This window comes from Struthio camelus, chromosome 2 (assembly GCF_040807025.1).
Source record: "Struthio camelus isolate bStrCam1 chromosome 2, bStrCam1.hap1, whole genome shotgun sequence".
NCBI lineage: Eukaryota > Metazoa > Chordata > Aves > Struthioniformes > Struthionidae > Struthio > Struthio camelus.
Window position 1 is genome coordinate 38,202,546 of NC_090943.1, and position 27,766 is coordinate 38,230,311.

The following is a 27,766-nucleotide window of genomic DNA, read 5'->3' on the forward strand; positions in this document are numbered from 1 at the left end:
CTCTGCCAGCAGCATAATTCACAACAGTGCAGGGCATTGTAGGAAAAAAAAAGGTGAAAACTGTCTGAAAGCTGTCTTCTTTCCCCTCCTCCTGTGCCAGAGTTCCCCTAAGCCAGAGTTTAATGCAATTGAAGATTTGGCCGTAGGCCTTATACTTCAAAATGTTTTACACAGACAGTCTAGTTCACCCTCAAAAGGCCTACAAAGATAAGTAAAGGATTTTATGTGGTTTTATGGCTGATGAGGAGGAGAGGTAACAACTGAAATTCAGGGCTTCCTGCTTCCTCTTGGTAACCTCCCATTAATCTGCTGTTGATGCTGGAGCCAATTAGCTCAAAACTTACTCAGTAACTTTCAGCTTTATACGTCAGCACCAACATACCCTGACTATATTTAGAACTGAAAGGCCTAAAAAGCTATGGGTTACACGTAGCTGTTGTGAGTTTGCCTGTCTGGAAAAGATATGCAACTGCAGGAGAACGTCATCTGTGTCACCCACAGCTCTTTGTGTACTGATGCCTTTAACTACCTGGGAACAGGATTATTTATTCCAGGGCAGTGATAAGCGAAGTACCTAAGTGCATGATGGATCTAAGCATGGAAAGAAACTTGTTGAGCTGGGGGACTGGGGCTTAGGTAGGAAACAGACTGAGTGAAAATGATTTTAGTGGCTTTCAGCTCTTAATGTAGATTTCTGCTACTGCACTTTTTCTGTTGAGTTAGTAGTGATGGGGTTAGTCTGTGTTTCTACTGCCACGAGGGAGAATAGAGTTTCCAGCAATTCTGTCTATTGTTGGGAAAATATGTTCTTAAAAAGAATATAATTAAACACGGAATTAGAGTTGAACTGGAACAGTCCCAGGCCTTTTATTCTTATTAATAGAAAAAATCTTACTTAGCCTGTCATGCATATGGAAATATGCCTTTCTTTTAAACGGAGAAAGGAAATTGCAGTGATGATATTGGTTATTTAGACAGGGAAGTGTTAGCTGCTTATAGAAAATGGAGGCCTTCTGGTCCTTTCATTTGAGATACGTTTTACAGATGTGACCCTTGTTGATTTCAGTGTCAAATATTATTATTTAGATTTGATTTATGGTTATGTTAATTCTGAGGCAGTAAAAAAAATCAAAACTGAAAGTTCTTAAAAGTCATTTCTTACTGGTTCTTCAGGAAAAAATATTTTTTAAGTGACATGTGGAAATCAAATATCCTGTTGGAAAGATTGTTTTCCAAGGTTGGCTAAGTTACCTTTCTATAACTGTGACCTTTATATAAATGAGTTCCAAATCAGTGTCTTCATCTGCATGCATATTTCTAAGATCTCATCACTATTTAGCTGCCTTAGGTTATAGACCTTGTTTCACCTAAGTGAATAACTGTCTTTTAGACTGTTTGGTCTGCACCCAGTATGTGCAAAATAAGAAACTGTTAAAAATAGCCTAAGAATGTTAAAATCAGACTAAGTTTTACTAAAACAAAACCTGGGCACAGCATTTTGATTTTTTTTTTAATCTTATTGGATCAAAATTTCTTCTGTCTCCACTTGAACAGCATCTTCCAAATCTTATTTAGCATTTCATACGGGTTGCAGGATGGATGTCTGTGGGTGGGGGCCATACCTCCCATTATACACCTGTATCCTCTGACTCCCATGATGCCAGTCAGTAGCTGGGGATGTCACACTGGAGAGGTAATCTAGCAAAGGAGTCCAGACTACAGAGAGAACCAGAAATACAGAAAACCCAAATAACAGCTCCTGTCAAGCAATGCAGCAGTCAGCTGAACCCATTTTAATCTAAACTAATCCAAAAGGACAAATTTTGTTTTGATTAAAAAAAAAAAAAAGTTCCATGCAAATTACCCTTGCCAAAACTAAACAGTTGCATTTTCCTATCGAAATATTGGTGAAAGTTAAAAAAAAAATTGGAATTAATTGTAACCTTTTTTTTCTCCCAAATTCCAAGTGAACAGATAGCCCTTATTCAGTTCTAGTAGCAGAAGTTTATGGCCCTGCTCTGACAGTCCCAAATTAGAAAAAAAAAATTTAGTGAATATAGCTACACTGACAGCTCTATTTAATCCAAAAATGTAAGTGAACACACATGCTCTGCCTAAATCCGTGAAAGATCAGAAGGTCCCATGCAGCGAAGGGTGCTTGTGAGTGACGGTATGCTGTGTGGCCATACGCTCCACCTGGCTCCTGTCTGCATGGCCTTGGGCCACCACTACATGGTGTTGGCACTGCCTGAGTAGGTCCAGATGAAGGAAAAGGGCCAGTGGGAGGAAGATGGAAAAGGATGGAGGAGGATTTTAAAGGCCAGCCCCAGTGCTGATTCACACTGCCTCTGATTAACCTTGACTCATGTTTTCAAACCAGTTCCTTAATGAACCCCAGGACATTCAAAGATTGTGGTTGCAGAAGAGGGCATGGCAAGGGCAGAGGAAGAGCAGCGGCGCTGTTGACTTCTGGGCAGAGAGACCACAGATCTACAAAAGCAGAAAGTGGAAGGGAGCAAGGGTGATGCTGGTAGAGGGTTCTGGCTGCGGACTCCAGACTGTAGCACCTCTTCTGCCAGGTATGCCTTTTTCTGCTTCCTTCCCCCAGGGAAGGTATATAACCAAAAATGCAGCACTTGTGCGGTATGCATACATGAGAAAGCGCTCACACCTGGGAAAGTCTTTGGGGCACAGGGCACTGAGAGCTGCAAAACGCCCTTCTGCCTTTGCTGCCAACCACAGCCCAATTTCAGAACCTTCCTCATTATTTATTCATGTACACCTACCGTGTTTTTCAGCACAGCATGAGATGCAAAATGGAGACAGCCTTGAAAGCAAATAGCTTTCCGCACTTGCTAGTGTACCTAGGAAACATGAATCATGTTGCCTAGATCATGTTTGGAGAACTAGTTCATTGCAATATATTATGTAAAACAGAGAAATGTTTGAGTCAGCTGGGCATAAAGGGGTTTGGAATGATGAGAAATATTTTCTCTCCTCATTTTTATTCAAGGAAATAGAAAATAATTTTGCCAAAAAAGAAATCCTTTCAAAATGAATTACCACTCATTTATATAATCCAAGCTTCCAGGGACCTTTCTTGTTCTGTGTGACTTTTGTCTGTTTTGAGGACTTGACTTTTGTCTGTTTTGAGGACTATTGCATTCATTGAGAAATGAAATTCTGAGCCTTAGCCACACTCTCATTTTATTAGTGTGATATAGTGATAATCTCATGAGGACCCTAATGAGTACATCAGGAAAAAAAAAAAGCATCAGCTAAATGGGGGATCTGAAAATGTTCTAGCCGAGCGCTATTACATAGATCTTATGCTTTTTTTTCTGTCTGTTCCATAATAGGATGTTTTGCAAATTCTTCTCTCAGCAGGTTTTGAACATGAACTTGCATTACTATTCTTACAAAATAATAAACAGCTTTGGGCTATAAAATCTCTCAAATTGTTTTCCACAGAAGGGATTTGCATGCTGACTCATTCCTGCTATATTTATAACCTATTGCCAAAGCACTGCAACGGCAGGATTTCTAATAAAGCTATGGAAATTACGTGCATTGCAATGGGAGTTGAATACATTTACATTTGTAGTATTTTACCTTTTCAAAATTTATGGAAGATTACCTTGTTTGTGCATGCCTGGACTTTAATGGTTATTTTTTATAGCTGAAAATAGTAGTTTATGGTGGTATTCCCAGTAGAAGTTTTTTTATGAATCTACCATATGGTGTATTACATAAAACTAAACTTGCATCAGTGGTGATTTTATGTAAGCTAAGACACACTGAACATTACTGAGAAACTGAGAATTAGTGATTACAAAAAACTTCAGAAAGCTTGAAGTTTCATGAATGGGATTTTTTATTTTGCAATGATTTTTATGTCATGTTAATAGCAGTCCAAATCGCTCCCTTTTTACACAGGAAAAATCTTCACGAATTTGCTGTCTGCAGCAAATCCTGGGCATTTCAAACAGATAGCCTTGACAGTGGTTGACCTCACACACTCCTCCCATTAAGGCACCCTTCATAGAGTTGCGAGGTTTGGAATGACAAAGAGACATGTGATGCTTTATGCAGGAGAAGACTCAGGAAATCTAGAAAGTCTTCTACTTCTTTCAAAAACCCACCTCTGCCAGTCAATATATTCTAATCTCAGCTACTTTCTTCTGCACTGTTTACCTGCCCCTTCTTAGGAATGGAAGGAGCAGACTTCCGCTAGCAAAAACTGCAGAGAGGAAAAGTATCATGGTTCCATAGCAAAACACAGAGACGAGCATGTCTGTTCTCATGGGAATGCATATGTGTTTGAGTAAGTATAGACCACACAAGACTGTGTACCACTTTCTCAAAGAGTACCTTGTGGATTTGGCAGTCATTCAGCCAGGAAGAAGAAATGTGCCATGAAAGTCAGGTTAACCAGCCACACCAAGAGCGCAGCAGATGGTGCATCCACTAAGCAATTGTCACAGCCTAGAGCGTTGTGCAGACTGGAATGTGTTTGCTTCTTTAATGTAGCAAGTACTTGCGTAGTGAATGTCTATGAAAGTCTATATATGCTTATGAATAAGTTGTAAACAGGCTGAGATGTTTACATCTGGTATGTAAAGAGGGTAGAAGGTAGGTATCGAATCCTGTAAGTAAGCTGTAAGTATCGAATCCCGCTTCTTTTGCTGATCCCAGTCCTGGCAGAAACTCCTGGGCAGCTCAAAGCCAGTTTTGACCCTAGGGCACAGTACATTAGGGCTGGTCACCCAGGTAAGCACTGCTCCTGTATGCTTTCCTATCTCCTTGCACGTTGGCTTGGTTGCTGCTGCCAAACTGGTTTAGGAACAAAGGCATAGGGCCAGCTCCACTCACAGGCATCCTCTTACAGGGGAAGGCCATACTGAAAGGGAACAGTAAGTTTTTCTACCAGTAAGACACGGCCAATTCTGAAAGGAGAACCCAGCACTTACAACAGGATAACTGTTTCTGTAGAAAAAGGCTCTAAAAAGCTACCATATGGTTTTGTTATCCAGTTTTAGGGTAGTTCATCTGGACACTCCAGAATTTCCTCTACTTTTCCCCAAAAGTCCTCGAGATTTGAGAATTGAGAAAGTCTTGAAGTCAGAGGAGAGTTCAGACTGGGCTAGCACACCTGTGTAGACATATCCTGGGTAGCTGTCACCCTCTGAAATATTTCAAGGTCAAATAGGGCCATTTTACCATCTTATCTGACTCTGTTAGTAGTGTGATGCCTTTGTGGCTCGTAAAACTTCCTGCTCTCAGCGTGGAATGGATGCTGTGTGCGAGACAGCTCCTCCAGCCCCCCGCTCTGGGACAAATCCTCAGCTGGGGTTTAGGCTCAGGAACCCCTACCATCACTGTTCCCACCAGCTGAGGAGCTGCCTCTTGGCATCTCTACGTATCTGAATCACGCTCACTTTGCTTTTTCATTAGCTGATGTATCATAGTCTTACAGCTGTCTTCTCTCGATCTAAATTGCGCACTAACACTGTACATTATTGATTAAATGAGTCTACAAATGTCTTTTTAATACTGTATGGGTTGATCAGTCTTCTCAGCTAATGTACAGCACCTCCAGTGGGCTTCACAACCTAGCGAAGCAGCTTTTAACCAGATCTTACAGGGAAAGAAAAAGCTGAATTAGAGGGTGTGCTCACACTCACTATTAAGTATTTGTTTTGCAATGGGGAATTAGTAATGATCTCACTTACTGCACTAAAAATATCTCTGTGTTCACAAGTTTTGATTTTGGTAGTCACAACTGCTGATTTAACCTTTTGTAACTTAAAGAATTCACAGGTGCTACTAATTTGTCATTTCCTGCTTTTTTTCACAGATGAAAAAGCTTTCCTAAAGGCTTTCTAAAAGCTTTCAAAGCTTTTCTGGTAGGTTTTTTTTTGCTTTGTTTTAATGTTATATAGAGTATTGTTGAAAACTGCTTTTCCCAGGTATGACCTCTGATGGTAAAAATAGTAGTATTCTAGCTGTTTCAAGTGGTTCTTAGCATTACAGGAAAAGTGTTCAGGAATGACAGCAGGCTCTGTCTCAGGTGGGTAATTACTCTCTTCAGGAGGATAATTCTTTTACTTTCATTTCTTAAATCTGAATTCCACTCTATCACCTTTCATGTTTTAATCTATATGCAAGTATTGACCCATTTATACCACAGTAGGGAAAATGTGTGTGTGTTTGTGGTTATGCATCATATTTATCTAGTTTCATACAATTATAGAAAGTGGGCTGAAAGGGCCTGGAGAGGTCACCTAAATCTATCCCATTCTATTTTTAAGTAAGGAGTCAAAAATGAGGTTGTATATGGAGCAGTTTCCTGAAGTGTGGCCTTTACATCAGATCCGCATGCCTAAGCATGGTATAAATAAAAACGGTGCTCTGCTTGGCAGGAAGGGGGAGTTGTGGGGATGTTTGTGATTTCTATGTGCAGCTCTCCTGATGGACTTGGCCAGAGGCACAGCCAAAACAACCCAAAACATCTACCTTCCGTTGTCATTATTCAGCTGGATGTCAGTGTTACTACTGAAAACAAATCTCTACACAAGTAGGGGCAGTATGGGTATGTTCAGTGGGTACAAAGCTTTGAAAGGCAATTAGGTGTTCTCAGTTCTTAAACTGTAACTGCAGTGGGAGATGGCAGCTGCCCAGCGTCAGCTGGAAGAATCTCTTGGCGCTCTCCTTCGGGATGCTGGGTACGGTTTTGTGGCATTAAGAAAAAGGATAGAGAAACAATTGCTGAGAGAGACATGAAGAACAAGGCTGGAGACAGAACAGCAGACCTGAATCAAATGAGATGGTAGCACCTGTACTGCATGGGCTGGGGGATTGCACAGCAGCAGGAACTGAGTAAAGAGGGTGGCTGGCTGCTGCCTGCACTCCCATGTGGAAGCCACTGATTTAAGAGAAGGGAGATTTTACTTACACTTCAATAAAACACTTCACAGGTTGTAAAGCCACATTTAGCTCCTTGTCAGATCTTTTGAGCCATAGGTTAGCAATGAAAGAGCGATATTGCCACTATCTTCCCTGATGATTCAGCAAGGAGCAAAACACGATAGCCTTTCTAACAAGGCTGTTACTCAGACATATCACTCAGCGTCCAGGCTCTAACTGCTCACTGGTTCAGAATGTTAATGCTCTGCATATTGTGCTTAATAGAATTTTAAATTATTTTGATTAAAGTGTCAAGGGATGAGGATTTAAGATTGATCAAAGCTACTTGCTTGTGCTGTGCCAGTTGTTAACCAGCCACTTCCAGAACATTATTACGCGGAAGGCTCAAGTGATATAGCATTCAGACATGAGAAATATGAGGAAATATTTATCCTAATTTCATATTGGGGGACTGAAAGAGTAAGAAGGAAACTAAGGAGATATGGGTTTTGTACACAGTGACTGACTTGGAGTCCCACTACTTTTTTAAGGGAAGTTAACAGGACTTTTACTGCTGCCTTCCACTGAATAAGATAAAGCCACGGATAAGCAATGCAATGACAAAAGTCCAGGATGGAAAACCTTCACCTCATTGAATAGAGACGGTAACCATTAAATTACGATTAAATAGGAAGAATAGAAATAAGGGAGGTTTGCCTGGCCCTGGAGACTGGCATTCGGAAGTAGAGTCAGTTGGCACTAAGCTATTGCTTTAAAACTCACTCAGTTGCGGGGGTTCAGAGGTCTTATGTGAGAGTTGCTCAGTTAGGATAACAAGGTGCTCAGTTAGGATAACAGGGAATAAGTAGGTCGTTCCCATCATGTATGGCCTCCATCTAACAAAGTACTTCAGGACACACATGACTTTAAGTATGCCATAAATCCACTGAAGTTAACATGGGAGGATGTTCGCGATTCTTAAACATACATTTGTGCTTCAGTACATCCTTAGAGTGAGGCCTTAGAGTACATAGTTCTCAAATCAGTGCTATGAAGCTGGAGTGTCTATTAGTATTTTGAGCTGAACCAATCAAAGGGCCTGTGGCATGCATCTTTCCTGCTAAGACAAGTCTTGCTGCTTAGACTTAAGGGGCATTAGCAACGCCATGGAAATCATTCATGTCTTGATGCTCCCTGTGATGTTTCACAGGTAAAAAATAGCTTTTATTTTCAGAGGTCCATTTACTTCAAGAATTGAAATAAAATGGGCCAGGGAGATAAGGAATTAGCCGAGAAAACCAGAGGAGTGTATGAAAGATGCTAGGGTTACAACATCCTAGACAACCACCATAGGATAGGTTTGCCAGCTCGAGCCCTTAATTCAGGAGGGGAAAAGGTAAACAGAACGGAGAGCAAAAGGGATCACTAAAGGACTGGAAACAGCATTTACTGCAAGAAGATATGGCCTGTGAAATCCTAATCTATTCCATTCCTATTCAAGGGGATGCAGTGCTCTCTGCTTTGATTCTAAAACAAAGAATAACATTCAGCACAGCTTGCTATGGCATCTGATTAACAGAGAATTGCTTTAAGTCTGAATAGAGTTTGCAGCCACATCTGTAAATGACCATATGGCACTTAATGCTAGAATATCCTGGGTTAGATGGGTTGATAAACTCCAGCTATCCTTGTTGCTTTGACAGGGCAAAGCGACCATAAACTCGTACTAACTGGCTGGTTAAGCCAGGTCTGCAGCCATTCTGAGGGACTGCACTGCTGAAATAGGCCTCTTTCACTTAGATCATATGCTGTTTAAACAAGTTCTCTGCTGAAACAACAAACTTGCTCTGAATTAGAATTGCCTTCTACTTGGTGTAACATGGAGAACTATAGCTCTTAAAGCTGTTGCTGACAAGAATAGTTCTAATAGAAGCGAAGGTTTTGATTGCATTTCTGCTCAGCAATTAAGAGAGAACTACAATAACAGCCAAAGACCATTTACCTAAAATGAGATTCATTTAGCTTGAAGATAACCAGGATATTTACTGTTTGCTGAGTAAGTTTCATAGTAAGATCAGAATAATAGCTTATGTTATAAAAATTGTTTAATATAGAAGATCCAGAGGCTGAAAATGAAAATACACAGTGAAATCTATCCTGATGGTTCTCTGTTCGTGTCAGTTGGCACAACCACATCTGTGATCTGTTGCACAACGGCAAATATCAGAAGGAGAGAACAGGAAAAGAACATTTCAAATACACCTGTATTTTCTTATAGCCCCTTTCTTCATAGTTCCTCAGTCTTGTTCTGCTTTATTATTTACACCAGCAATTGTAATGACGGATCTAACCATGTAATAAAACTTGATTTATGTTAAGGAAATTAATTTAAAATTTCTGGTGGTGCTATTTTTATTCTGTTCACTAAGCCAAGAGTCAGGACTGGGATTTATGAAAAGGATATGGCACAGAATATTTTTGTTTACATCTTTTAAATGAACATACATTATCTCTTATTCATCATTTATCTCCTTTTGCAAGTACTGCGTACTCTCTGATTTCAAATTCTTATACTCCGTGTACAGCCTGTAGAAAATGAACACTATTTCAGCCTTGAACATAATGTTGTCTACACGTAGGCAAGTTACTTAAAATACAGAAATGGTCATTAGACAAGGTACTCTTTCAAAGAAACAATTAAATAGGAATATTTAATATCATTCTACAAAAAATATATCTACCTATCATTGCACAATACAGAACCTCTGATTATATATCCCCCTGCTGCCATGGAAGAGGATTTGGCGCACTGAGCGCCTCTGATGTATGAGGTTCATTCTATTTCTAGTGTGGACTTATAGCGCTACAGTCATTTAACAGACAAATGAATATACAATACCATTAAAACATATTAAAAACTCGTGCATGTGTTTAACTGCAAGTACATGACTAATCGTTTTGACTCCAGAGGCAGCAGGGCATACATCTTACAGAAGTACTTAAGAATTTTGTTGAATGGCAATCGTATAATATTATTTCCTTCCTTATAGCATTAAATGGCATAATTGTCCTGGGGATTATGACTCTCATAAGGAGAGCACGAGAGATGCGCTGTGATCAAATGGCCCTCCTTGTGCACTACTGCTGTAATCAGCTTGTGGTGGCATGTCCTGCATGACCCGTTTGAACCATGTGTAGCAGAAAACCTGGAGGAAAAATATGATGATGCTTGTGACTTTTCAAAGTTGGCCTGCCACTGGAAATGAGAAAAGCCTGACTAAATGGAAACCAGGAAAAAAATAGAATTCGGAACTGAGGAGCCCTGCAGACAAAAACAACCCTGAGGTTTTTGTGCTGTCTTGCATAGTTAGAAGCAGCTTCTATCAGTGCAAAGGAGTCAGGGTGCAGCGAGCACCAGGTCATTGCTGCAGCTGGTGGTATTGCTCCTGCAATATCAGCCGCCTGCCTGCTGCTATTGAATGTGCTCAAACACCTTCTACAACATGGAAGATCTGCAAGTACCAGGCTGAAGCAGTTAGGCTGCTGCTTGTTGTTCATGGACTTTGGCTCCAGGCCTAATTGGGGGGCTAAATGCTGCAAATACACAAAATTTAGCTCAAAAAAATTACTTCACAATTTACAGAGTAACCTTTACATTGTGAGGAACAGGTTTTTCTTAAAGACAAAAGGCAAAGACCTGGATCTCATCACGAAACTTTCCAATCCTTTTACTTCTGTCCTCATTTAAATGAAATAGGGGGAGCCATTCATAGCCAACAAAATTAGCTAAAAGCTACTCACATAAAGATAGAGATTTCAACGAAATCGAATCCATATATTATCTCATAGGAACAGTTGTCCAAAGTTAATTTCCAGGTTAACAGGCTGTTATTGCCATTTTCAAATAAAGCAATTAAAAGTAATATTCTTGACAGTGGATGAGCAGCCCACTGTGATAAGGGGGATCACACTGGACTAGATTGTCAGTTTATTTTTTTCAGTGTCCTTAGTCAGTGTCCAACACAAATTATTATAGGTAAGGGTGGAAAAAGTCTACCCATAAAAAAAAATTTAACCTCTTTGAAGTAAAAGGTGGATTTTTTTATTAAATTTGAGATAATAAACTCTACTCATTAAATTGTGGGATAAGTAAAAAGTATTTCCTAACTGAATATATTTTACTTTAATCAATTTCTCTGAACTGAAAAGCAAAGGTAAAATGAAATGCTGATTACACACCAGACATATTTTGCTGTAGGTACTGAGTGGAGCGTATGTAATATCTTAAACCGAAATCTCAAAAAGCTTTTGTGGAAACTCCCAGAATATTTCCAGTTCTTTACTGTAAGATCTACACCAGATGGGCAAAATTCTGATCTTGCAGAAACAATGTAATTTCTTAAGGGGAATTATCATAACATATGAACTAGCAAACATCACTTTGTGTGTGTACAATGGCATAGCTGTAACATAGGTCCTGCTCCAATTAGATACTGTCTTTTTTAGATTATCATCATGTCAGCCTGCACTTGTGAAAGCAATTTTGACAGATCTGGGGTAAATTTAAAAGCAAAAGAGACAACTAGCCCTAGGATTTATAAGCAGGCATCAGTTTGGCAGAAAGGTTACTTTTTATCTGCTTAAAGAAGACAAAGCGCTAAGCAAATCCCCCTTATTCATGCTGCTTTGGTGGATAAATGCGGATGTGTTTTGCAAAGGCAAAATAACTGCATTCAGCTACTTTGAGGGGCTTTCTGGTCTATAGCAATGCAAAATTTCTGACTTGGCACTGTTTCTGTCTGGCAAAATCTCCTCAAAGTTCACTATTTCTCCTAGGTGAATGACTTAGCATAAGAGTCTGTAATTATCCCTGTGCTGGAAGTTTTTTATTGAACAGGGCAATTTGATTTCCACTGTACTCAGCCATCAGTCACAGGCCACGCAGTGAATTCAGGCCCAGGAATGGAGCTTGTGATGATGAGATCCTGCTGTTTATGTGTCGTCATGGATCTCCAGCAGAGGTTTGGAGTAAGGCAAGAGAGAATCAGTTCCTGACATTCCTGTTCAGAGGCCTCTGAGACAGTCTTTGGATTTATTGGACACATTGCTTCAACACCCCTCATGCTGCAAACCTTTTCATCCCTGAGAAAACACCTGTGGCCTGTGTTCAGTCCTTAAGATCTGTGGAAGTTTTGACACGTGCCTAAATAATGCTTCATTTTGAGCTGTATTAAAAATGAGCCCTTGTGCACCCTTCCCCATTATTGATGTGTATTCACCAAGTGGTGCAACATAAATAAGAATGTGGCAAAGGTGTCTGCTAATTTCAGTCACTATACATTATGAAATACTTGAAATTCATCCTCTGGGATCTGATTCAAAGGCTGAGGATGCTAAGTCCACCTATCTTTAGGGGAACCTGGGGCCACCTCATGCCAAGCAAAAATCGTAACAAAGCCAGGTTGAACACTGCTGATTAGCATGTGCTACCTTGCCTGGTGGTACTGGTGACTAAGACAAGGGAATGGACTTCCTCATCCTGGCAAAGTTGTGTTTGAAATGCACAGACTACTTTTTGGTTGTGCTGTTCACAAGTAGAAGGCATAAATTCTTCACCAAGCGTCAGCCCAAGAACTGTGCTCTTCTCAGGTCTTGCATCAACCTGGTCTGGACACTAGAAATTGCAGGCTTGTCTTTGGGCAGGGGCCTTGCCAATAGGACAGATTGTGCTGAGCCGGACTTGGACTGGTTTCTGCCCTGCACAGCACTCCAAAAGCATGCGAGGAGCAGGGAGGAGGACTTCTCACTATCAGTAAGTGCTACTTTGTCTTTCAAATTAAAGTTTTTAATTAAAACGGGCATTTCTGACCTGAGTGTTGGCAGCTACAGGACTGCTGAAATGTGACATCATTTATGACTGCAGCAGTAAGGAGTTCACTGTCCGTGATCATAAAACAGACTCCAATCCTGATTTGATATTGATTTAACAATCAGCATAAGTTTGCCCTTTAATATTTAAACAAAATATGTCAAGCTGAAGCATTAATGGTATTCTTCTTCTACGTTTCTCCACAGTTCTTCACAGTTTCTTCCTTCGTTTCTTGAAAGTAGCAATACTTCAGAGAGCTGAGTCTGACCTCTCTCCTGTAGCACTACTTTTGTAGAATAGCTGCTCCTTTTGTCCTGCACCACAGTGTATGAATGCAACCCATTTCCCCATTCTTCTGCCCTTAACACCTTTTCCTGTCTTCTGTTACAGTAGTTGCTGAAGATCTGCTAATCTAGTCTTCATTTCCTTCTGCAGACACACTGGTATTTTCCAGCCCTGTGTTCAACTCTTCCCCCCTGAGCTGTCTCAGTTCCAACAGCTTTAGTCTATTCTTGCAAGTATCATTTATTTCCTTGTTTCTTGTTGACACTGATGATACAACACATGATCTCTGACTTGTCGGTCTCCTGCTCCTGTGTTTCTAATATTCATTAAGGAGATATTGAACTTTCCAGCTCTGTTTTCTCTCTCCTTCAGTCTTTTTTTTTTTTTTTTTTTACTTTCTCTTCCTACCTTAGACACAAGAACACAAGTTACATCTAGAGGCTCATATCAATGTCTCATCAGTGGAAGGTTCTTATTCCCATATCTGAATTTCATCTGCAAGGTTTTGCTCTCTGGTTTTAGCCACAATTCTCCCACCATCTTTTGTTCCCTTGCACAAAAAGCCACCAAAACCATACACGAAAAACTGTTCCTTTGAGACAGCAGGCAAGAACTGGTCATTTCAGGAAAATAGCTGATCCCGTGAGAATTCCAGAATTACACTTGAGACGATTTTCATGAGGTAAACTGAGTTCAGTTTTGATAACTTATTGCTATTGTAAGCTGAAATATGCTGAGAGCAGTGGGAGAGATGTTTTCTCTCAGTACTGCCTTCGTGCCTAATTCCTTTACTTAGCATCAAAATCACAAGCAACATTGTAGCTTAACATAGAGATTGAATACTGCATCTTCATATTCTTCTCTGAGGGGCTACTTTGGGAGAGCTGAGGAGGAAAGGATCTTTTCTTTTTTCGTTTCTACTCCTACCATATTGTGCGGTGTGGGGGATGGGGAGGTGCCTTGGACAGCTAATATACTTTGAATGCTTTTATTTTAGTTTTTATTAAACATCAGGTTGCTGACAATGCAAAATAATACTTTTATCACTTCTCTATCTTCTATAATATAAATGGAAATAAATAGATATATTAGCAAATTGCTTATTTACTTATACATATCTTATGTGTGTCCACACTTGCTACCATCTTCTTTTGTTTACCACACTTAACTGGGATTAACTTGATCAGTCATTTTAAACCCAGGCCTCATTAGTAGATTTAGTAATGAAATGGTTCTCTCTGGGTCAGCATGCAGACTCCTAAGGGTGATTCTGCATGCTGAAGAGAATATGCAAACTCCACTTTGCTCCCCTTATTCTCTTATTCTCTTTTTAAAGTCATAGGAAGAAGCACGTTTTTTGTGATGTTTTCGTGCCACAAGTGTAACACAGATCTTGGAAGTGAAGCTGACTTTAACTAAAAGCACAGCGAAAATTTGATTGATTTTTGCTGATCTGTATGAAAAACATGGAAGCAGTAAAGAAACTATATGATCAGAGACAGATAAGAACATACTTTATTGTTAGGTTCTTTCTGGTTTAATTTCCCTTGCCATTAACACTACAGAAAAATCCCTGTTCTTGACTGCAGTACAAGGGCTTTGACCCTTGGCTCGGCTGAACTGCTCAGGGTCAGTCTGTTTGCTACCTGTAGCTTGAGAGTTTTGCCTGGTCATCCATGGGCGCTACTCATGGCCAGCCTCCTGCTGTTGGACTTGCGGCCAAGAAAGGCAGATTTCATTTACACCTGGATGTAGCAGACCCTCATCCCAGGGGAGGTGGCTGCAGCAGTTCAGCTTCCAGCAGCCTGAGGCTCAGCCATCTCCTGGCTATGCCTGCGGTTTGGAAAAGGCACCAGCCTCTAGATCAGCCTGGGGAAGCCGTGGAGCTTGTGTACCCTTGAGGACACCTCTGTGGGATCACTAACAAATGCAAGTGGGAGGTGAAGCAGTTGCAGACCTACCCAGCTCTCGAAAACCCAAAGCTCGTTTTCATTCCAGGCAGAGTTTAAATCCATTTAGATGAACCAAATTTACCTGTGTTTAAATCCTGGTGCCCTAAAGTGATACCTTACCTCTACTCGCTGCAAGTAGACCAGGTGTCATTCAATCATTCCACAACATCTGCATATTCCCTAAATGCTGAATAAGTTTAATTTTGTCCCGTGATTACCCAGAAGTGATTTGGAAAAGCACTGCCCAATACTGATACTTTCATCCTCTTGGACTGATGACAGCCCATGATTTACAGGAAGCAATATGGTTCTGAGGGATCTCAAAGCTGGTGAAAATAAAGGTTGAATGATTGAATTATATATTCTCTTTCTGTGATAGAAAATAATATAAGACAACTGACTTGGCTACCAGATGGATTACATAAGCCCAAGTTAAGTGGTAGAATAAAAATGAGTGATATTCCTCCTTGACTTAAATACAGCACTAAGTAGTATGCCCTTGAATTCAGCATAAAGCAATTCCTTCCTCCTTGGTAACAGCTAGGGGGCATTCCAAATGCAAATAGAGTCAGCTTTGCATTTTTAATATTTCTTATATACATAATTCACTGCCTCAGTTTAGAAACGTTATTGCTACCTCTTCTGTGCATTTAAATTATTTGGCACCTCTGAACTTTCATATTAACTTTAATGTCAGCTCTTAAAATGCATTTTGTACCAGCAAGCTCGTGCTCATAGCTCTTGAAATTCGCAGACTGCACAAATGTGCACGCAGGCACAAATACACCATACTGTTTAACCTGTGTCATTCCACTGAGACATCAGGGTTTTTACTAACTGCAGGCATGTTTATACCAGAGCCCTTTAAATCACTAGATAACAAATGGGAGCAAGCCAAGTGCAATCAGTATTAGAATATCACATTTGTGTGTGGTCTACTCTATACATAAACCGTGGGCATAATGAAAATTCTGCCTGATCAATAAGAAACAATGTTTTTCCTAGGTAGCTTTCAGGACAATAGAAATTACTCATGGAAGAAGATACCCACAACTCGAGGAAGTCCATCCTAACCCTAATGTGGGATTAACTAGTGCCTTGCGTAGAACCAGGAACATGCCCTGTGGATGTGAGATGGCTCTGGGCATATTTTACTTCATTGCATGTTTCAGAAGAGAGAAGTGGTCCTGCCAGCACCTTGAGAAATTTTTCACGTGGAGGAAAGATGGAGATGAAGATTCACCACTTTTTGCTTTACATGTCAAACTCCTTCACTCACAAGCTGACATTTTCAACTGCTTGAAGCCACAGATCACAGGGAGGTGGCTGGATGATGGTTTTGCTCAGCTCTACTCAGCTGATTCGTGAGGGTACAGCTCTATTTGTCTCTTCCCCACTGTAGGCACGAAATAGTGAGAGAAATAGCCTCCCTCTTCATCTCATCCTTCCTGTATCAGAGGAGGCAGGAGTCCATCTGTGATCCTTCTGTGGGAAGAGAGATCTTTCCCGTGGGATAGTGTTGTGACAGAGAGTGAATGGGGTCATCTCTTCTCCTGCTCTGCCTGCTACCTGCCAGACCTCGGTGGTCACATGGGGAAAATAAATGGCAGCCTGTATAGAGCGTTTCCCTGGATACTTGTCATAGAGGTGTCAGAGCTGAACCGTAACTGAGTCAGCAAGTGTTTTGAGTCCCGACTACTGTATTGTCCTGGTACTCTGATCATGGAACCGTGCTTTCTAATTAAGAAAGACTAAACAGAGAAGGTATGGCCAAATTCTCTGCTGGTTTGATTCCACTGACTGTTTCTCAAAGTAAATTCAATCTGGAAACTGAAAACTACGACTGCTGCTTTCTGCATCCCAATCAATGATAGAGGTCCTGCTTCTAACTTTAATCTCCCACCAACTAAGTGCAAGCCCACTGGTATCAGTGAAAAATCCACCCTCAGTTGCACAGGTTTTGTGTATTTCACACTGGCCACTGTGGCTTTGCAAAGCCAACACAAGGGGCTGTGGTAAGGATGGCACTCATGAGGACACTGGCAAGAGCTTGAAAGTATTTCCTGGCTGCAGATGGGTGCCATGTACTGAAGCTGGTGACTGCTATTACTGAAAAGGATTTGTTTCTCGTCAGATTGTGCCCTGGCAGTCTCTAGCTTAGAGCCCAATCCTGCACCTTCAACAGAAGTTAAATGGATGGTTAGATCAGGCTCCAGCTTGATTTCTCTCCTCTCAGCTGAAATAATTATTACTAATGAAGTTATATAGTGAGGAAGAACTGAGCTCAGGGTTTACACCAGTGTTACTAGCAGTACTGTGAGAGAGAGAAAATCATGCTTTGACTTACAAACTGGATAGCTGTGAGTGAGAAGTCACTAAGGCAATGAGGATGGTTTTCTGCAAAGCTGGCTTAGCTGAGACCGGAATTTGTTACATGAATGAAAACAGCTTCATACATCATCAGTGCACAATGCTCCCAGCTGTGACCCCTTCAGTGCTTGGAGACCCTTTGCTAGAGCTGTGCAACAGTTCAGGGCATAGTCAGTTATCCACCTGACACTGGACATGTTCCCATCCTGCAGCCGTGCATTACTATCCTTGCGGTAAGGTGTTACACCTGGCTCCCGTTGATGCCACTGTACTTTGAATAAATTGCTGAGAAACAATTACTGAATCTGTAACAACAATAGAATCTGTATCTGTCATCTTTGGCTGAATATCCTATCTGTCAATCAAGAAAGTTGTTTGCTAATAAATTTGGAGGAGCTGGAAATGCATTTTTCAGCATATGCACTATATAACAAAAAAAATTGCCCAGTTAAAAGAGTCATATGAAACTCTGGACGAATTTCTCGCCTTCCCTAATGGTAAAATACACTCCACTCAGCCTTGCAAGCGTTTTGAGAATTATAGCACCAGTATGGACAAAAGTCTATGCAACCTTTTCTTGTAAGCAACACTGCACTCCTATTATTCAGCAGTCTTTTTGGTAAAACTTCATGAGAGCCACGTATATAGCTGGACTAGCAGCCACTGTGATAAGCCAGAGAAAACCATGTATTCATGCCAGATGTTAAGTCCCCCTTTGTCTATCTCTTCTCATTTCCCTCTGCTCTAGAAAAAGGTGGAATTCTTCAAAGAGTGACCTCCTAAGGCACAGGCTCTCATCTTATTTATTTCTTGATTCTGCCATCGTTCATTACATTAAAGGTTATTTTTTTAATGAAGCACTGTGGGTAGGGAGAAATAACTTCTACCTTCTGTTCTAATTGATGAATGATGTGTGAACTAATCAGAAAGCTTTGCTATAGCCACCATTAAAGCAACAGATGTATGTGGCTCAGGAGAGATTTGTTGAATAGCTTCAACCTTTAAGTGCAAAGGATAAATGGATGGTGACATCATTATACCTTGACAAATAGAAATTATATCATTCTCTTTTTTTCATTACTGATGGATGATTTATTTCTATGGCTTTCATTTTCATAAGACCCATCCATTGTCCCTAAAGTTAAAACCTTTTAAAATTGCAATATGCAACTGAAGTGGTTGTAACGCATTGCACAAGATCTACAGTGTTGTTATCTGAATTGCTCTCCTGAAAATTACCTTTAATAGAGCAACACTGTAATATACAGTATGGTAAAACCAAAAGAAATTGTACCTGGGTTTATTTTTCAATCAGCAACAAAACCAGCATATAACAAGCTAGAGGACACTTGATCTGGTTATATTCCATCTCCATCGATTGTTGGAGGATTCTGGTTTTGGAAGGGCCTGGAACTGAAGCTTTAGAAGAGGCCATAATAAACAGGCAAATATTCTCTTCTCGTTAATATCTCACTAGTATATTTTGGGTTCTAGCCTTATTTGATTGCATTGCTTATGTAGTCACTGAGATGGGCCAGAATTTCCATGAACATTTCAGTTATTACTGAAGATTGCTTTTTTTCCACTTTTACTGCAGCTTACAAATCTGAAACCCTAAAAATAAAGTGTGCATCTGTTTGGATAATCTATTCCCACAGAACAGATTAAAATGACAGAATAAATCTTGGAAGTTCTTGGAAGAGCTTTGAATGAATTGGAACAGGAGATGAAAACAAGGTGAATTATGTTTGGCTAGGACCTAAATGAAGGAATTAAGCTGATGCTGTGTCAGGGCAAAGTTTACAAAATAAAATAGGGGTCACTAGTATGTACTACAGAAATATAAAGAGCAGATTAAAGGTGACATTTCTACCAGAGGCCTTTCTATGCACTGGGGAAAAAACAAGATCAAGGTTAGAAAAGAAGCATACTCAGGAGGATAAAATTTGCATAGCAGCTCTCATTGGGGCAGATAGGGTTTTTCTGCCCATGGCCGCAACTCAAGAGAGCAGGGGCTGAATAAGTGTTTTTCCTCTTACCCAGGGAAGGCACAGGCAAGACACACATAAGACATTTGGATAGGTCCGCTGCTTCTTCTGGTGACAGGCAGGAGCTCTGAGGCCAAAACTTTCCTACATGGGAAACACTGAATATGTGATCTGATTTTCCGAAAAGCTGATGAGGCTCCAGTTTTCTAGAAAAATGGTTCCCAAATTTGGTGGGTGTGTTAATCCCAGAAAGCAGCCCATTTTGAAGCCGTACGTGGCCCAGCAAAAAGCTGGCAGCTCCCCCTCTAGTGATGCTACCAGTCACCACTGCTGCTCCTGCTAATAACGATAACTGGAAAAACAGTGCAAGCCTCCTGCTCTGGAGACGCTCTGAGTGTAATTTCATTTAAATAAGTGTAAATGCAGAGCTTCAGAAACCAAATTTCTGTCATCCTCTTGCTGTCAGCTAGCTACCTTAAAAATGGTAAATCATCCTAAGTGCAAGAAAAGGAATTAAGATGCAATTTAGTATAAATACATAAAGTTTAAGTGCTGTCACTAAACAAAAACAGGAACAACAATGAAATCCACTTAGGAAAAAGCTGTACTTAACTGTACTAGAAGCAGTGTACTTGCTTCAGGAACAACTGGGCAAAATTTTGTGGCAGTTTTACAAGAGAACTTAGAGCAGATCATCGTCCAGGTCCCTTCTAGCCCTAAAATATATGAATCTAGGAAATGATGCCTCATTTCACAATCTGAGCCACTTAAAACACCCTCCCATTATAGAAGTAATCACATTTCTTGGAAATGTGGCTGCTATCTGCTAAGATGATATACTAGATGATCAGTGTTTTATTGAAATTCATGGAAAGAGCAATGTTTGTTACCAGAATTGTTCTTTTTTATTATTTCCACCCACTCATTAGAACATCAAAATAAGGAAAGCCACTTCTTAGCGTTATAATATAAAAATGATAGAAATTAATGTACACTAAAGTAGCTCATTGTGTGACCCCCTCTCCCTGGGAGAGGAATGAAGGCATGAAGCACTCACATTGAGGACAGGTATGACAGAAAAATCACAGTGATACATATATAAACCTAAATAACACATCTAGAAAAAATTGTGAGGGAAGGAAGTTCTAAGTGTTAATTAGCACTTTTTAATCACCTCAGAAACATTTCAAAATTCTTCTTAATGTTTTCTGAATATTGGGATCACTCCCACCGTAGTTGTCTCTTACTGGAGATCACGTTGTTACCCTCTGCACAAAGAGGAAAACTTGGGGCCCAGCTGGGGTCCAGACAAACTTATTTGCAAACCCTACTGCATTGTACTAAGCCAGGCTACTCTTCTGTCACTTCTTCTTGCTTTTTGCTGCAGAAGACAAAGAGGTCCCCTAAAAAATTCAGGAACTACTTAAAGAGATGTTACTCAGTTCCTATATACTATAAATATACGTTCACAACACAAAGCATAGGCATTCACTGCCTTTAATCTTGTCTTTTTCAGGGTTTAATCCAAAAGATGGGTCCAATTCATCCTGAAGTTTTTGATGCTGCTGTAAAACACGACCAACAAAACACGGTTGATGAGCCTCCCTGGCGAGCCCTCCTGTTGGTGCTGTGAACTAGCAGTTCCCGTCCCACGCATGAGCCTGTAGTAGGGTTTTGGCTCAGAACTCTTCTTCGTAGAGGCACTTCTGGGTAAATAATGAAGCTCAACCAGACAGAATGAATAAAGGAAGAAAGTAAGATTTTGTACTGAATCAGTGCAAGGTGGTACTGAAGTAAATGAACTGATTTCCTTGAGAATGTGTGTTCAGTAGAAACTTCTGTTTTTGATGAGCTGTCTCTCCAAAGAACTGGATGTGCTTTAACAGTATCATTTCTGATTTATCTGCTGTTGCCAGATAAATTTTCTTCTTGGGGGAAGAGCAGAATTCTCTTTATTTAATGTACCATGTCTGGAATGTGGACTAGATTCAGCTACATGTCGCTTATAATTATTTATGTAACTTATTAATCACTGAGCTGTCACTCAGCTGTTTATAAAACACAAAAGAACACTTGGAGCCTGAAAAATTACATTTTTCCTCCCTTGCACCTCCCCAAAGGCCCCTCTGCACTTCTGAGGAGACCTTCATTTAAATGAAAATCTGTTGCCCAGTCTAAGTAACAAGGAACACTATCACAATCATTTAAAGAACACGCTTGTACTTTGTTCTTGGGAACTGAATGATTTGCTTTAAGGTGCTGTAAAACTTTCTGGGATGATGTCCCTGTCTCATCCTACAGCTTTTTTCGAAACAGGTCGTAGATAGGATCTTCCTCTTGCCTGCTCAGCAACTTATTTTCCCAATACTCAATACTTGTAAAAACACAATGTCTTTGAGATTGCTATATGTGGAACATGTTTGGTTGAAACTGGCCAGTGCATTTGAAAATTATTAAGGGAAACAAGCACATATGCACACACATATGCACATACACTAGTTTCACAAGTCTCATTTCTCTAGTAACCTTTTCCTTGATGAAGTTAATCTGTGTGGTTTTGTGCAGATCACTCCTGAGCTCTCTTGCAGAATAGCTGACAGTTTGTCTTTCAAAACAATATACCTTTCTAGCTCATAGGGAACAGTATCCAGGCTTCTAAATGGTACACAGAAGAGCAATGACGCCATTAAGTTGAATTATATTTAAGATTCGATTATGAATAGCATCTTTGAGGCAGGCTATTTATCGTTTGGCATTCGACATGGGTTTCAGTGTCTTGAGGCTTTATTAAAGGCAGTTTACTGAGCAGTCTGTAGCCAGATCAGAGAACCACTGAAACCCAGCGGCTGGCATGTACTACTGCTAGTGGCATTCCCAGGTTATTCGCTCAGGCTGCGGTACAAGCAAGATGCTCATCCCCTCAGTGCCTCTATTTATCCAGTTGCACCACTATTTATCTGCCTTCCCATCCATTTGGTGGGCTGACTAGCAACAGGTTTTGAATCTTTGCATGGAAGGCTCCTCATTAATCTGTGCCACAATTTGCTTTGTTTGCTCCTACCATTAAAATTACTTGTTTCCCCCAAAGATCTGCCATCTGTCACTATTCACTTTTTACATTTTTATGCTCCACAGTTGAGCAAACACAAATGCCTGAGTAATTCTGTTTCCTACTATCAGCGCTTGGAAGTGCTCTGAATTTGGGGTGTTTGTGATGTCTCGCTCCTGGGATTGAACCAGGATCAAAAGGTTCACCCTGCAGCCTTTTCCTCATTGCAGCCACTAACAGCATCCTGGGTTTTCTTCAATGTGGGGGTTGCCTGGCATTAAAAAACTATTTAGGTCTGTTTTTCCCTCATTGCCATATATTGCAGATTTTCTCAGGAAGTAGCGTAGGGTTGTAGGAGGGAGAGACAAAGAGACGAGAAATTACCTGATGGAAGTGGCAGGCTACCAGCAAAAGCTCTGTGCTCTCCTCATGGGTAGATATCAGGACATCACTGGGCATCTTTATCTGCACTTGACAAAGGAAAGGTTCAAACCATGAGTTATGGCTGGGATGCACAGCCGGGAGAAGCAAGCCACTGTCTGAGCAGCCAGTTGCAAATGATTTTTGTTTTCATAATCTTTGTGAGTAATATGCTGTCAAAGTCTCATCAAAAGTTATTAGCCCCTCCATAAACTGGTACTTCAATATGTAAACTTGCCTTGTAATTAATTTTATGAGCTATGCCCCTGGCACCATAGAGCTCTTATTTCATTTTTGGAGCATAATTGATTAGGCTTCCTGTAGTTATAATGTAGACCAAGGATGTCACCACCAAACAAGGAGTAATTTGTGACAGCTCATTTGTGAGGAGATATCTACTGTTTGCCAGCTCTGAGCATACATAAGGCAAAGTAAAATACTTTGTATTGCTACTGCTGTGCCCTGCTTGGTTAAAAAACAACAAAAAAATGTAAAGAGACTATCTAATTATACACACAAATTAGTACGGTTAATTAGTATATATTTGTACAGCAGCTTTTATTCTCCATTGCAATGGGTTTTATTCTTCACAGAATTCCTTTGAAGGTGTTTGTCTCAGAATACGATCAGACTACATTCCCTTTTGGGCAATTAGATTTTTCATTGCTAAATTTTCCCTGTTTTGATGGTATCAGATATTTTTCTCTGCTTTCTCCTTTAAACCGTTATGGCACAACAAAACCACTGTCTCTCATATGCCTTTTAGCAATTACAGAGTCCATCTTGATACCATGGCTTTAGTAATAGGATTTCCCTTCTTTTCTCTCCCTGTTTAATATTTGAGTGAATGTTACCTGAGAGAAATATGTTGGGCATGCACACTGTATTAGCTTAATTTATGGCTAGCATCAATGAGGCAGTATTTCCCATGGATAAGGTCAAAAGGGCTTTGTTTTCTATTAATTAAAAATAGGCTCATATAGGACAATGCATGTAAGTAATAAAGACATAGTATGTATTTGTATGGCCATAAAGAAAAGGAGTGAGGTTATTCATAGTGCACTGATCATAGTTGGAGCTTCACCCTGAACTCAACCACAGAAGCCAATAAGGGGTGAATGTGGATTATTTTATCCTTTTCATATTCTGCCTATACCAGTTGGAGACGTGAGATGAATATATGAGAGAGAGAGATGTCCTAGGCTGTTGCAGCCCCTTAAAGATTATAAGCACAAGGCTGAAATTAAAGGCATCTGGGGCTTGCTGCCACTTCAGGGAAAGCTATGTATGGCTGTTTCAATAGGAGCTCTGTCTACAATAAAAAGAAAGCAAAATGTCCAAAAAGGATGTTTTCAAAAGGAAACTAAGAGGATTTCAGAAGGAGAGTCAGAAGATATGAGAAATGCTCTCCTCTGGAAATCCAACATAATGATAAATTACTTCTGCCTTTCCAAAGCCAAGCTAGAAAACCTCTGCTCACCTCTATTATCTACTTCTGGTCTCTGAAGATACATTACCATATTAATTCATTGTGTTATACAATTTGAGCAACTGAATGAGTTTACCTTATGCCCTCTTAATAGTATTTTCTTTTAATGCTAGCTTTAAGTGATACATTTTAGGGGATACTTGAAGCAGAGTGCATCAAGAAAATGTATTTAAACTCAATTTTGTTTACAAATTATGACTTATACCTTCTTGATGAACCAAGTATAGAGAAACCGTTTAGCCTCTCTGTGGACTAAACATCTCCTTTTCAGCATTGAGAATGCTGCCACCTCATGACTAATACAAGGTTTTACTTTGGCTGGGGCAAAAACCTATTATGGCATATCTCAAGAGTCAAGAGGGACTATTTCTGCAAAAGACATCCATAGCATCAAGGACCAAATAACATATGTGAATTAATTAAGAGGACTAAATTTGTAGCCCAGCAGAATATAAGGTGTGTGTCATGGTGCCGCACTGCATATCATACCCAGTGTTATGCCAGGCCAGTCAGATGGCCAAGGCATGAGTAGACCATCGAGGGAACAGGCTACTGGACACCGAGCTTTGGCCAAAGGCCAGCCTGAAGCAGAAAATATCAGGAAGTGTTTTCTGGGCCTTGAGATCGCAGGAGAAAGGGCCAACACCTTTAGATCCCTGCAAAACAGGTAAATTCACTTTTTAGCCAACATGGTTCCTACCTGGACAGAGACACTTCTGGGCCAGGTGGCTGCCAGTGCAAACAGAGGTCCTCCACCCATGAGCTGGATGCAGTTTATGTCTACATACATAAGTATGTCTACATACACATGGATACATATATAAAATATGTTTATATGCAGGTTATAAACAGAAGTTGCAGTCTGACCTGTGGTCTCTCTTCCTTGCTTGTGCCTTCCCATTGCCCAAAGGATTTAGGAGCTCAGGTCTCATGGAATTGCTCTAGGATTTATGAACTCACAGGAATGCCTACTCTGATCTTGATGCCTCTCTGTTAAATGTTGCACCGAAAATGTGTTCAAACAGTGAGAAACCTGACGGACAAATTCGTTCACACAGCTTGTCCAGAGGTCTGTTCGCCCCTCCTTGTCCAGGGGGCTTCCTGCTGATCAGTGCTTTCAACAGTACAAGAAGATTTATGTGCATATTGAAAAATCCTGAAATACCCCAGTTTTATCAGAGGAGAATAGTTATCAAAATGACCACTGTGCAGTTCTCCTCTATTATTCATTGGGACCTGATTTCACAAAGCCCTTTAGTATGGACTTTATCTGAAGCATGTGCTTCTGTATTTTCCTGAAAAACAGAGGATGGTGTATTTTCATTTAACAAGTTCCTATTTCAGTCCTCATAGGAGAAACAAAGACAATAGTATGTGATTCAGGCATCTAAACTATTTACATGAACAGTTTGCAAACATCCTGAAAATCATTCATCCACATTCAATCGAGCTACTGTCATACGTGAAGCTCAGCATCTGTGTAAAGGTTTGCAGGATGAAGGTACTTGAAAGGTTTTTGTCCATGAATATCTGGATATGCAATATTATGGACAGATTTATCAAACTGTTTCAACAACCAACTAGATACTACATATATTATATTCTTAAAATATAACAATAAGATAAACCCAGTTCCTTTGACTGGCTGACTAACTGAGCTGTTTACCACTCTTGTTTTTTTGTGTTTTGTTTTTCAACATTCAGCTCTCAGCTTTTCACAATGACTAATAGAACTAGCATTAACTTACTGCCAACTGGAAATTAGTTCCTATTTGACTTTCCAATATGTACTAAACACCTTACAACTTTAAAGGGAATTTCATCTCATCTTTGTGGCATTGAAATAAATTAGTAAATAGAAGATGTTTTCCTTTGACATGTTCCACTATAAGTACATGATCAGCAGAGTCTTATGTTCAGTGATTTTAATTTAATAGATTTATCCCTGTGCTAGATATGGTATTCATTTAAACTGACCTTGCTTTCTTTGAATTATTGCACAGATTTGCGCAAGTACAAATGACCTAATCTCCGAAAATACGTTTTCTGATCGACATAAGCAAACAGTCTGAAGAAGCAATTATATAAAAGAAATGGTTTCAGGCAACAAATGGCTCTATAAATAAACAAGTGCTTCCTAATCACAGGCTAAAAAAGTGTGCCATTTTTCCTTTTGTAATGAAAAAACTAGTTAATCTTAATGAATTTTAATGTTCCTGAAATTAAGAGGCCAAGAGTGCTTGGGGAAGTCTAGTGAAGTGAAAGCGAAAGCTGCACAAGCTTCTCGTTGAAGTTCAGCCAGCATAGCTACATCTGACCAATATCACCTCTGACTTCCCAGGCCTGGACAGATCAGCAGGAAGTTATATGGAAAAAATTGATCATATTTGACTTATAGGAGGTAAGTGGATTTTTTAATATGTCAAAAGTTTTTTCCAGAGTGAAAGACAATACTGAAATATACTACACTACTCACCTCCATATCTTTTCTATTTTTTCCATTGCCAAAGGCCTTGTGCACTTTTTTTCCTAAATACAAAAAGGATGTCAATAAATACGTTTTAAAAAATTGTCCAAAAGGAATCTGTCTCCACGCTTGCTTTGGAGGGGAAAAAGTAATTGTTAGTAGCTGGAAAAGTATTACTAGGGCATGCACTGTCAACTGAATCAACAGGCGTAGTAAAAAAGCAAAAGTCAAGGCGTGGTACTAGAGAAATTGGTATAGACAAATGATTTTCTCAAAGTGAATAGATCAAGACTACTTAATTGAAGCTGATGGATAGTTACACAGTTGTACAGCTGGTATGAGAAGAGAATCAAGTCTAGAAAGAAGAAGGTGGGTGAAAAGGCAAAGGTTGCTTGAGATGAGAAGAAGAAATTATACAGCTAAAGGAAGATAGGAGGGACAGCGTGACAGGAGTAAAAGCATGTTAGAGAGATCTGTCTGTGAAAAGAAGAGAAAGAGAAGGTTTGATTGATAGTGTACAATGTAAGGGGGATGAGAGGGGAAAGAACGAATCCACCAAAAAGAAAGAAATGCAGGAAGGCAAAAATGCACAAATACTAAACTGAGCATGAAACCAAATTCCACATATTAATTCCTCCTAAAATCCGTGCCTGCTCTGCTCTGGATTTGGTTCTAGCTGTGTGGCTTGGGCTGTCTCTAAGGCAGCAAAGTGCCCTCTGAGCATGATGAACGGGTACTGCAAGGTTCTGCATGTGCCTTATAGTACCCCCAGCAAACTGGTGGAAGTGTCCCAGGGAAACCAAACCCAAAACCACCGATCTCACTGGGAACATTTCTGCTAACTTCACAGGGTTTTGATCAAGATTTAACATGCTTTTACAAGAACATTCATCCTTTAGACTCTCTATGGGAAGAAATAACAGGTCTGCTAGGGGAATGAGAAGCTTTAAGAGGAGTACTTGCAGTTCCCA

The 27,766-nt window shown here is 40.1% G+C and overlaps 1 protein-coding gene and 1 long non-coding RNA gene across 3 annotated transcripts in view; one reads left to right on the forward strand and one right to left on the reverse strand.

The window, feature by feature from the left end:
* The window catches only part of LOC104145101 (uncharacterized), a 130,310-nt gene that overhangs the window by 75,839 nt on the left and 26,705 nt on the right, over positions 1–27,766 (forward strand). Inside the window, exons 1-2 of one of the 2 annotated variants that reach the window (XR_011139649.1) lie at positions 2,155–2,579; positions 20,887–26,729. This is a non-coding gene — a long non-coding RNA (uncharacterized lncRNA). Of the gene's footprint in view, positions 1–2,154; positions 2,580–20,886; positions 26,730–27,766 lie in introns of those variants that run through there. The other variant, XR_011139650.1, reaches the window with a different exon arrangement.
* The window catches only part of LOC104145103 (uncharacterized), a 36,366-nt gene continuing 18,194 nt past the window's right edge, over positions 9,595–27,766 (reverse strand). Inside the window, exons 4-7 of the mRNA XM_068935183.1 lie at positions 26,805–26,857; positions 24,818–24,984; positions 22,804–22,889; positions 9,595–10,112 (exon numbers count right to left, since the gene is read on the reverse strand). Of these exons, the coding sequence (XP_068791284.1) occupies positions 9,993–10,112; positions 22,804–22,889; positions 24,818–24,984; positions 26,805–26,857 (426 nt within the window). The 3' untranslated portion in view covers positions 9,595–9,992. The remainder of the gene's footprint in view (positions 10,113–22,803; positions 22,890–24,817; positions 24,985–26,804; positions 26,858–27,766) is intronic.